At 40.3% G+C, this 12,686-nt stretch overlaps 1 protein-coding gene across 1 annotated transcript; it reads right to left on the reverse strand.

The window, feature by feature from the left end:
- Positions 1-270: 270 nt before the first annotated feature.
- mcm7 (minichromosome maintenance complex component 7) lies at positions 271-12,278 on the reverse strand. Its single transcript, XM_032557445.1, is given in 17 exon segments — positions 271-815; positions 2,133-2,242; positions 3,894-4,062; positions 4,144-4,355; positions 4,357-4,410; positions 4,486-4,697; positions 5,477-5,560; positions 5,690-5,821; positions 5,894-6,008; positions 6,090-6,239; positions 6,974-7,111; positions 7,202-7,291; positions 7,293-7,383; positions 7,458-7,582; positions 7,687-7,851; positions 8,913-8,992; positions 12,248-12,278. Coding segments are annotated over 17 exon segments (2,175 nt in total). The 3' UTR covers positions 271-598.
- Positions 12,279-12,686: the final 408 nt, after the last annotated feature.

Here is a 12,686-nt window from a genome sequence, read left to right on the forward strand (position 1 = left end):
ATCACATAATTCTCAGTTTCTGCTCATCATGTGAAAATGTACAAAGTGTATGAATACTTTTGGAAGACAATTTCAAGAAGAAACCGAGAATGTTTTGTAATTGAGCTTCCCGAGTCAAATAAATTTAAATGATTTTTCATGAGGTTGACAATAAGTACTAGTTGCATCTTTTCAAGTTGGTTTTCAAGGTGCTGCTTGGTTTAACTGAACAGAACCAGGTATTAATATTTTACTTCCTATGTGCATAAAGAAGTCAAAGTGAACATGAGGCAGAATATTGAAGCATTTATTATAACTCTCCTCAAATACAGGGCACAACATTAACTTTACTTTGCATTACAATGTATAAAATATACAGAAATTCTCAATGTGAACTAGATGCTTCTGTCAACTGTAGATACAACACAATACTATGTTCTGACATACATATTTACAAGCAGTTTCATAGGTTTCTGAAACATTAGCAATGGGACCTCAAGAGCACAAATTCTTTCAAAACAGACGGGCATAGGCGAAAGTCCATGTTCTGCCTGACTTGTGTTACAAAATGCAGGAAGAAGGAAGAGAGAGCGGGTCGGAGCCTGTGGAAGGCGGCAGTTCAGACGAAGGTGATCCTGGTGCGGGCCTGGTTGATCTGCCACACGTTCAGCTCCTCGTACTCCTCCAGCGCCTCCTGGAACTGAGCGGGAGTGAAGCCGCGAGAGACGCAGCGCTGCTCCGCTTCGGCCATGCGGATCACGCCGCCGCGGCCCGCCGCGCCCTCTGTGGCGACCTCACGCACCAGCGAGAAGATGACGTCTGCCGGACGCTGGGTCCTACAGAGGGAGAGGGTTCAGAAGTTAGAAGATGTTGAAAACTCATTTTAAGCCGCGATATAAGGTGAAAAATAATCTGAAAGCCATAAAAGCTCCAAACTGAACTTTAGTGTTTTTCCACTTCAAATTGTCTTTTTTTTTCTTTTCCTCAAAACAAATTTACCTATAAAAACCCAGCAAAAGCAGTAATGTTTTATTCCAGGTTTTTCACAAACATTTCATAAAACATCACAATGATGAAGTTGGCTTCTGATTCATTCACCTTCCAGTTCATAACTTTTCTAGAATCTCAACTTATTCAGGTCTATCTTATAATACAACATGCTTTACAAATCGAGGAAAGTTTTTCAAAGAACATCGAGATATATTTATTCTGTAGCTGTAAAGCGTCTTTCAAGACAGGAGATGGTAAACGGGAAGTTTCGACGCTCTGAGGATTTGAAGCGAATCGCCGTATCACAGGTGATAAGAATGGAAAACATCCAGAGGTTACTGAAGAGAAGCAAAAACAATACTGCTGCAAATGAATTGTGACATTTGAATTTTACTACTACTACATTTTCCCCTTGAATAACTGGTCTGGAAACGTTTGGATGAAAATTCAACTGAAAAACAAATCTGCCCGCATACAAGTCTGCAGACGGCCATATCAATTTCATGTCATTTAATTCTTAAAATCACATTTAAGTGTGTAGATGTTAAAATCTAAAAGAAAAATTAAATCACAGTTTAGCATATGCTACTGGTGAAATATGGAAAGTCCATTTCCACACGAATCAAATTTGAACGTTAAACTTAATAAAAAAATTTTGGGGGATGAAAGTTTCTAAATTATATCAAAAATCTGACAGATTAAAAAATATTAGTAGCAGCACTACAAATGTTAGTACAGCACTTCATTTTGAAATAAGCAAAAACTTTTGTCCAAACTAAATGTTCCAATTTCTTGATCCAGTCTTAAGAAACTATAAAAAATAAAAGGATAATTTGTCTTTTCTGGTCTACACAGGAAATCAGAACTTCACTAAAAGTTTCCTAATTTGCCCCGAGTCTAAAAAGAGTCAAGTTTCCTGTTTTCAAAGAATTCAAACCCTGATGGCGATGCAAACATGAAAAAAAGTGTGAACACGTTGCTTGAAAAGCCCGTCTCTCCATGAAGAGCCATAAAAAGCCAGAAAGGTTTTACAGCTTCCGCCAGCACAAACAGCTACTGTGATCAAAACGCAAGCAGCCCATAAAAGAGGATTCTGGGTCAGCATACGTCCCGCCACCTGCACCTCAGTAACCCCCAACATGACGACGTGACGCAACACCAACCTGGTGGTGCCGGACTTGTCGGCTTGTAGAGAATCCTTTGACATCTCCATCAGCCTCATCGCCTCGTTGACGTCCTCCTTCTCCACAGCGTCCATCATCCGAAGTCGGGCCTGAAGAGCGGGTAAGTGCAGGCGAGTGAGAAAAATAAATAAATAAACAAAACCCTTCAAAATATTAATGTGGGTCCACGTCCGTGTGAGCTGCGCTATGCCGGCACTGTCAGACCGAGACAAGTGCAATGCCCTCTGGAAAGGCCGGCAATTGCCCAAGTCTCCGCCTCTCAAAACCAGCTAGTCTCTCCGCAGGTGGGGAACAAAATCCAAAACAGACAAAGCGATATAAACATCTGTAGACTCCATGTGGAGGGTGATGACGGCTGTCCAGGCCATGGTCAGTTTTGCATGGGTTTGCACAGCTGCTCTGATTGAACACAGGCTGACTGCCCACCCTGCAAAGCTGACCAGAACCAGGCTGGGGAAACAAGCTGCTGAAGGAATAAAATATCAGTACAAGTCACCAAAACTTACTAAATCAAGCTGATGTGTGGCGGCAGTTTGCCCCCTAGTGGCCATCTGCATGCAGTACTTTGCCCACCTGTTTACCTGAAGTGCTGGTTTTGCAGTAGGAGGATGAATACTACCTGCACAAACAGCACTTTTGACAACCAGGGGCAGACCGAAGCAAGACCAGGTGAAAATTTATGTACAAACGTTACAGTTAAGTGAACTGAGATTCTTTACCTTTCCTAAAACATTTCCATATTTGTTCAGGAACAAGCTACACATTTGATTCCAAAACATTAAACCTGGTGTGGTTTTATTGCCACCATCTTCCATAAATTATGAAAATAAACAAAGTTATCTTTTATTTTAGCAGAGTGTTAATAGTGTAGTTCTAAACAACACTTTTGGCACCTGGATGAATTTAGACACTTAAAATGTTTTTTTTTTGTTCTCTGAGGTCTGACATAAAAGTTTTTAAAGGTTGTAAAAAAAAAAGAAAAGAAAAAGTTGCTTCAAGTTTGAAATTGGAGGCGATTTTGAATACAAAAGAAAGGAATTACAATATTATAAAACTAATGCTTTAAAACGTATATCTCAAACTTATCTGATGTTTTGATATCATTTAGAAACAAAAAAAATTGTAATCTAAAGCATGTATTGATTCCGACTATACTTTGGACTCATTTTTCTTTCCAAGTACCTTGAGGTTGAGATTTACTGTGAATTGGCTCCATTTAAATATTTAGTTTGCTCTTTTCCCCCCCCCAGGTAAACCATCCATAACTGAAAATCTAAAATGTGTTAAACAGAAAAGTTTTTAAATCAGGTAACTTCAAGATAAAAGTTTAAATTAAAAACCATATTTTAAAAAAAATGTGAGAAAATCTTCTCCCTATTAAAAAAACAGGGGAAAAAGGTGAAACTCAAAGACTTTCCTACCCCACTCATGTTTTAAAATGACATAATCAAATCCTATTAAGGAGACATTAGGAGTTCTCAGAAACTCGAAGGACGTCATGTCTGACTAAAACCCTCTGAAGAGTTGGTCCGGTGTGGGAAAGAAGTGCTCACACTGCAGTAGACCAGGTAATCATCACTACCTGCACTGTAAGCACTTTATCACACACTGGGCTGTCGAGGAGCACAAATCCCTCCAGACTGAACATTTAACAAACAACAGATGTCAGAACCGACTTTTTGATGCAACGCGAGTGTTGGACGGTGCAGAAGGTTTTTAATGAGTGATGGTAATCCTCACCAGCGCAGTGGACAGGCGCAGGATGGAGAGGAGGGTACGGGCCGAGGTGAAGGTGGTATCTTTGCTGACCCGAGCCTCTTTCCTCATTTCTACGTAAGCGGCGGTGATGTAATCCGCCAGCACCTCCGGCACGACTGGCTGACGCTTCTTACACAGGGCGATGTAGCGCCTGAGAGGAATAATAATCACTTTTAACTCTTTACTAATGCCTGGATCAGATGGGGATCTTATCCATACTTGTTTTGCTCACCTCATGAGTTTCATGTCGATGGGGGTGAAGTGAGTCGGCGGCTGGCGGGAGTGCTGGTGGACGTATGTGATATGCTGCGCCAGCCGCAGATCGGCGTCGGCGTCCGGTTTGTCTTGGATGAGCCACAGCAGATCGAAACGTGACAGCAGCGCCGCCGGCAGCTGAATGTTCTGCTCGATGCTCTTCCGTGGGTTGTAGCGGCCGTAGGCCGGGGTTAGCGGCGGCGAGGATGGAGCAGCGGGCGTTCAGGGAGGTCATGATGCCGGCCTGGAGAGAACAGCAGCTGCTAGAAACGAGGCCGGTTTCATCTTCAGATTGAAGTTTGGTTAGCGTCAGTAGTACCTTAGCGATGGAGATGGTCTGCTGTTCCATGACCTCATGGATGGCCGTGCGGTCGGCGTCGGCCATCTTGTCAAACTCATCAATGCAGCAGATGCCCAGGTCAGCAAGCACCAAGGCGCCGCCCTCCAGAGTCATTTCACCAGTCAGAGGGTCCTTCATGACGGCGGCGGTCAAACCGACACCAGACGACCCCCGACCCGTCGTATACTGACCTGAAAACCAGAAGAAGCAGCAATGAAGTAACAGACAGAACTGGAACTAAATCTGGGCTGAATTAACTAAATAAAACTTAGAAACCACATAGAGCTGCAACTAAAGATCATTTTAATAATCAGTTTGCAGATTTTACATTTAACTAGTTCAACCTATTTTTTATACATTAGTAATATATTAAAAAATGCAAACAACTCAATTTATTTTCTAAATAATAAAATAAACATTTACAAAGTTGTTTTTTTTAAATGCAAAATGTATACATTTTTGGTTTAATTTCTGCTCTGACTGCATCCTTCACTAAGCAAATGACCTTTTAAGTGTATAATCTAGTTAACAATTAATCAATTACTAAATTGTTTGACCGTTATTCCAATAATCGATTCATCATGATTAATCGTTTCAGCCCTAGAAAGTTGCTTAGTAAAGTAAATCAAGACTGCCCCTCCCTGGTTGAGACACTTTCTAAATATCCAACCAAGCTAAAAAAATATATACATATAAGAAAAAGGAAAAATAGCAGGCAACTATAACGTTGTCATTTCATTATATAAAATGTAATTTAATGTTATACATCCATTTTAAATTTGTGTGAATACTGTAATAAATTCACTCAAGGTTTTACCATGAGAATCTTGATCTGTGGCTGCTCATTAGTGGTAGAAGATTAGCAGGAACAGGCTCTACGCCACATGGAAAGTTAATATTTCACCATGAAAGCCTTAATAGAGAGAAAATTCCTCAGTAGATAAAATATTAAACAGGAGATGGGACTTACTTCTAGGAGCCAATCGGTCGATGTAGGACAGCAGCTGGGACTTGGCGACTCCTGGATCGCCCATCAGGCAGATATTTATGTTGCCTTCAGGGGAAATGAGTCAAACACAACAACAATGGTGCCATTATTACGACTTTTTATGGGGATAACTGAAGCGCAAAACTATATTAGATTCAAACAACATTCCTTCTGAGTGAGCTGATTTCTGCTCACCTCTGATTTTCATGCCTTTTGGAGCTTGTTCCACTCCTCCAACCAGCAGGAGGAGCAGAGCCTTCTTCACATCTTCGTGCCCGTAGATCTCCGGTGCAATTGAGCCAGCGAGCTTTTCATAAAATCCTTCCTCTAAAACACAAAACAGGTGCTTTAGTTACAGGGAGAGGAACAAATGTTGCACCGGGTGATCCAGATCCCAACCTGTGATGCTGCGAAGCTCCTCGTCGGTCAGCTCTTCGTTACCGAGCTCGTCATCTTCCGTTTTGTTCATGAGCGTGATGCTGTGAGCCTCAAGGTAGGTTTCTGACAGAAGTCCCTACAGCGGCCATTTTGGGACATATTTAATAAAATGCATCTGCATGAAGACAAACTGAAGTGATTTTACCATTGGTTTTACCTGCACAGCCTGGCTGTATCCTGTACGCAGGAGAGGGAGGAAGATCCCTGTGATGGCCACATGGTCTCCAGGCTGAGCAAGACGTGTGTTTTCACCGCGGGCGTACACCGTCATGCTTCTGGGGATATTGCCAACAGGAACCTGGTCACTCTGTAGGATATCAGACAGCACAAAATCACTTTTTGGTGACGCTGCGACACATCCAATTATGGACCAATCTCCTCTTTCGACCTACGAAAGAGGAGATTACTGAAGATGTTTTATTTAAAGACCAAATCCTGTTCTGAAAGAATACAGTTTCCTCCTAACAGCTCCACCATAACAGGAGTAATGGCAGTAATTGAAGCAATAATTTGGGTTGGTTGTGGAATCGTTTGACTCTGAGATGATGCTGTTGGTGAAAAAGTTGCTATCACAATGAAGTCAAAATCACATTCTTGTGAAATTGCTAAAATACTAACAGATAACAGTATTTAACGCAGCCTGATTTATTGAAGGTTGCCCGTGGCGTACAACAAGGCTCAGTGCTCGACCAAAATACATTTTGTTACAGACATGTATAAATATATAATATGATATTATACACAAATTACAGTGCTTGAAATTTCCCTTCCAAGTATACGTGGAGTACCAACCTATAAATAAAGGGGTCAATGGGTAATTAAACCGCAAAGGTTTGAAAAACCATGTTTAAGACAAATTATTGAAAAATTTAGATGTTAAAAATATAGAACTATGTTTTGATGATTGTATGTGAAACATGATTTGTCTCAGTCTAGTGTATTCTTTCAGACCCTTTTTTGCAGGTTTTAAGATATCTGCTGCCGTTTATTTATTTAAATTTTTTTAAACCAAATCTAAATCAACTTTCTGAAATTCCTTACATGCTCCTGAATACGCAGTTCCTGGAATTTGATGAATTTGGAGCCTCTGGTCTGCAGGTAAAGCCGACCTCCAGACTTGTTGGTGACACACTCTTGGCTGGGACACATGATGAGGGGCATGAAGGAGGGAGACTGGATCTGATGAACACAAAGAAGTCGTTACAGTGGCAGTTTTGTGATAACGTCGCCGCTAGATTTTGGTGTTGGGAGCAATAAACCAAATCTTACCGGTTGGTAAGTTTCAGCACCACACTGGTCACACGTGTACGTCGCCACAGCCATCATCGGCTTCACCTCAGTAGCCCGGGTCACGATGCCCTCGAACTGCGACCAGGTGGCCGATGCTGTCAGCCCGAATATCACGCACCACCTTGGGCTTAGACATGCTGGGAGCTTTAAAGTAGAGCTCACTGTAGAAAAAAAGATCAGAGCTCATGAGGAAGAGCTCAAAATATAAAATAAAGCCTAATGTGGTCCTACTTACAATCTCCTCATGAGCTCAGGTGGGTACTGGTTACGGGAGTCTCTGGTGTCAGCGGGGTCCCGACCTCTTTGTTCCATTATCAACCTGTGCTCGATATACACATCTAGAGAGTCTTTGGCCACCACCTACATACATGCAGGAAAAACAAAATTAATATCACCCACTTAATAAAGTCAATTTGAAAGGCAAAGCTTTTATTTATAAAGTATTTTTCTTAAAAACGGCATACTTCTCGTTCTTTGTATTCTGGCAGCAGCTCATGGACGGCGTCAGCAAACAAAGCCGTGTAGCGCTTGGCGTTCTCGCAGACGCTCTCCACCAGCTCAGGGTCTTCCTCTGCCACATCGTCCAGCTCAATAGAGAGAGACACCTGCTCCCGGTGGGCCAAAGCCACCTGAGCAGACAAGCAATTAGATGAGTCGATAAACACAGTTACACCCACTTTTTAAACCCTTATCACCGCCTCCAACAGAACCAGACTTCCTCAGACAAAATCTAAGCAGCTTGTCTACTCAAACATGCCGTTTCTGTCTTGCAAAAAGTTGTTAAATATCGTTCCTATTAAAATTGATTAAATTACTGTTGAATTAAAAATAACCCAATATTCTCATACAATTGCAAGAAAATTCCAACTTTATAACCTAAAGGGAGCTGCATTCAACCTCCCCTGCATTCATGCTACACCGAGATTGTGATGTAAACAAAACATAAAAAGGAGTTACTATTTACATCACAGTAGACTTTAAACTGTGAAATAGTCCAGGAAAATCAGTAGTCGACAAACTTCTCACAATAAGTGACAAATAACAAAGATGATAAAACACAACTGATGCAATTTCTTTTTTTTAAATCTTGAATATATAATAAAAATTAAAAAGAATAACACAGATAAGGGATTCTTAATTTTCTCTGGGAATCCAAACTACAACCTCATTTGATCTTTTATACAGAATAATAATAAAACAAAACAACCTTAATTGTTCAAAATCAGCAAGTTGGAAGCAAACCATTACTAAAATATCTAACAGAGCTAAGAAAAAAAAAATGAAATGGAAGTTACTCCTTTAAGTGTTTTATTAGACTTGAGTGAGTTTTCCATCAAAAATTGTTTTCCTGAAATCCCCGAAGGACTTCATCATAGGCAGTTTACAGTTTTCCGCATGGTCTGACCTGGTGATTAAAACATTTCATGATTTCCCCCAATAGAACAATACATTTTTTTCAGGTGATATTTTGGTTTGTGTTTGACCTTTTATATGTTTTTTTAAATTATGGGTTAACTGCTTCATCTAAAAATTGGAAGACTTTGGTTTAGGAACTGAAGAAAAAGAAATATAATGGAAAATTAAAATCTCTTAGGACAAAAAACAAAGTCTTGGAACAAAGTATAATACCATCTATTGTGAGAAATGGACAAAAGTTAGGTCTACATTCTGTATACAACACTATACTCACCAGCTGTACTCCATATTTAAACACCTTCTTCCCATTGTCATCCTCTGTGTAAAACTCCTGCAGGAACCTTTTGCACTTCTCTGCAAAACATATCACACACCGGCTTTAATTTACTTACAAAAAAATCCACCACATCCTGCAAAGAAAGATCTTTTCAACTGAGCGTTATTTAAGGACACAGAAAAAAAATCAGATGTTTTGAGTTGAAAACAGGAGAAATACTTGATTCCCAACAACAGCAGAGGGCCTACATGCTGGGAGCTAATTTGTTGTCCTGCGCCGACCCCCCCTTTTGTTGAGTAACATGGCATCCTGTAATCTCGATGAGTCACTACTGCTACAGTACAGCATAAACTGCCGCTGGGGCTCAGTGTGAAGCATAATTCACCTGGATGAATCTCCTATCACAGTTTCAGAGTGAAATAAACTGGCGCTGCGCAGCAAATCGCTCCAGGGCGAGTAGGTAAATACAACAACAACAAGCGCGCTCAGTTCGGTGTCCCTTTTTCTTAGGAAATATCCCCCTCACTTCTCAAAAGAGCCACAACTAAAAACAATATTCATTTCCGCGTCAGGAGGAACCAAACTCCTATTAGAATAGCACTTAAATATACTCCACTTACTTTGACGCCGCGGGAGAAAATTCGCAGCGCTGCTGGTTAATTTCCATGTTCGAGGATGTTATTGTAAACAAAGCAGCACATGGCTTTTGTGCCCCGTCACTGGGGTATCCCTCCGCGATTCCTCCGCACATAAAAACAGTCCCGCTTGTTGTTTTCAGACCTCGGCCAGCCATCTTCTAATGTTAGCCGAGGTTAGCATGCGGGTTGGACCCAGAAGCAGAGCCGCGCTGCTGTTGCAAAGCACCGCACCAAACAGCGAGGAGGCGCCGATTTAATATTTAACGCCGGAGCCTTTCTGACCGTTGGCTTAAAGTTTAACTTGCGTTACTGCAGTTAGATGTTGCTGCTTAATTCAGACACTTGACGACTCATGTACTCTTCGGTTTAGGCACCAATGGGAGTCTCTCTAGGCTATTAATTTAAGTCGAAGCTTAATTTGAATTACTAACAAGGTAGTTTACGTCGCTGAAGTCAGTAATAAAAGGGCTATTCCACTATTTTTGGGTTGAGTGATCAGTTGTAGTTCAAAATCCTAAACTAAAATATTTTTAGAATATTTAGATATAGAATAATATAGAATATATTATAATATAGAATATAAATAAAATATATTTATGAATATAAATATATTTATAATATAGAATATTTTTAGAACAATTCCTCCATTTATGACTCACCTAAGAGTTGTAATTTTGAAGCTGGACCCTATTTAACAAAGCGAGTCAATTTAAAAATAAAATCGGCATTTTTTAAAAAAGTTTTATTTCACAAAGCAACTGATTTAAAATTTGTATTGCATTATTTGGTCTATGTTGGGTTTGCCTCAGATGTGCAATATTCAATAAGAGTCCAGTTTAATAAGGTAACTTAAATGTAAAGTGAAAAGAATATAAATAATTAAGTTCAAAATTAGTTTCTTGATTTTTGTCACATAGATTCACGGTTTCACATGCAAAAATGCATCTTTAAGGAATCAGTACGTAGCTTGGACCAAAAAAAAACACTTTCTATTGCCAAAGTCATAAATAAACCAAGGTGGACAAGAGATCGCCTTCCAGGCCAGTTATTATTGGCAAAACTTAAGTTAGCAGGATCTTTTGTCCTTTTGTGTATTCAGAAAGCCATTTCAGGTGACTCACTTTGTGCTGGTCATTTCACAATTCTGTACTTTTACAATTTTGGCTATGAAAAGAAGGAGACTTCCATGGGATATCAGTTCATTTGGGGAGGTTTTGTAGTTCACTTGGTAGCTGGCGAGTTTAAGTACCTTTTTATAATCCTCTCATGATCCAATGTAAAGGAAATGTTATGCGACTCAAATAAACCATTATCCAACATCCCAGTGATTTTTGATTTGATCAGACAATCTTATATTTCATACGGGTCAGCTGGCAAAACAGACACCACTACCACCATAATAAAACCATTTCCTTCAACTACATTTGGAGACTGGAACATTTTAAATGCTCAACTTCTAAGAGAAATAAACCAGTGCAATTGTTAAGTAAATGGATATCTGAACCACATTTCCTCACACATAACTAGTAAGCTGACCAATGTGATGTTGATAACATTTTAGGGTCATCGTTTTCATAATCTATGAAGAAAGTGCAGATTGTATAGAAAGGTTCAGTCCAGGACTGATCATTATTAGCTTTTGAGATGTGACACTTGCGTGAAAACTGTGAAATAGCCCTTTAAAGTTCTGCAAAACCGGAAGAATCGAATCAGACGCCAACTTTAGAGTCGTTGTCGTTTTTTTGAGGTTTAGCAAAAAAGGTTGTGCGTTTTGTTTCACACACACAAATAAAGAGCAAAGAAAAAAGAACAAAAATCCCCCACAATATTTCCGAAGCTAAACACAACCATGAATCGACCTTATGCTGAATAGAAAGTCAGCGTAAAACTCAGCAGCTGATTCAAACCAGGCCGTCAGCAAACGCAGCGCTAAATACAAAATGGCTCATTGGCCATCAGAACAAGAGCTAGCTCAATGGTTAGCCAAGCAGGGAAAACATCCAGTTATCAATGTTTGTTCAGGGAAACGTACAGTGGGCTCCTAAAAATCCCCGAAAATCCTGTTTAGTGTCACTTATAAATCATAAGCCTGTTGACTCGCAGATTTAAATCCTTCCTATTTGTAAAGTTAACAAGTCAACGCGTGTGTTTGATTCACAAACGTTGCAGCACTTTTATTCACGTGCCCTTGCACGGAATTTGTGTTTTCACACGAAACCATGGAAGAATTCCCCAAATAAGATGACAAGCTGTCCACGAACACCGACTATCGTCGGACTAAACTCCGTTGAAAACCTAGGTCGGACATGTGGCTGCTCAGTGGCGCCTGCTCCTTTGTTTAAGGATCCATCCGGGTCACCGAGCAGTCACAAGCTTACAGACAATGCTTACTGCTTACCTACAACAGCGCTGGGGGAAAAAAAGCTCTGAAAAGTTTATGGAAATACTTAAAAAACGCAATTCTCTTACTGGGCATGTTATAAAATCAGATTAATACACATTTATACAAACCAACAGTATTTGATAAGAACTCTGCTGTAAACGTTATTTCAAAATTATGTTTACACCGCGAACTAATTTAAACAATATCTTTCCATGTCACGCAGTCATACATTTATTTTACATTTTTAAGCATCTTATAAGGAGTTAGTCCTCATGGGCCAACTTGTTGCTGTAAGATCTGCAAATATTTACCTTTCTCTGCCTCATAATCCTTACGAGCCATGTCTTGTAGCGTTGAGCGTCAAGTGAAATGAGACTCCAATACCCTTCAGTTGTAACCGAGTAAAAGTGCAGTTTTATGTATTAAGTTGGCTGCTTTTCTAACACGACAGCCCTGAATTCATTCACATGCAGCCAGCACGTCTCCCCGGTCGCTGTGCAAGAACTGGCGCCACTCTGACATCCACAGCAGCCAATCGCGTCGAGTCTTTCGGCGGTAGGAGGCGGGCTTTAGCAATGGCGCGAAAGTTGCAGGAGGCAGAGTGTCACATGACCACAGGAACAGGCGCGAAATGTGATAATAGGATTTGATACACAAATATGCCTCCAGTAGGACAACTAATCTTGAAAACTGGGCTATATGTTTGGAGGAAATATAGGCTGAACTCAATAAATTCATACTTTTCTTTTG

Source organism: Xiphophorus hellerii, unplaced genomic scaffold, assembly GCF_003331165.1.
Source record: "Xiphophorus hellerii strain 12219 unplaced genomic scaffold, Xiphophorus_hellerii-4.1 PGA_scaffold_75__1_contigs__length_250000, whole genome shotgun sequence".
Taxonomy (NCBI): Eukaryota; Metazoa; Chordata; class Actinopteri; order Cyprinodontiformes; family Poeciliidae; genus Xiphophorus; species Xiphophorus hellerii.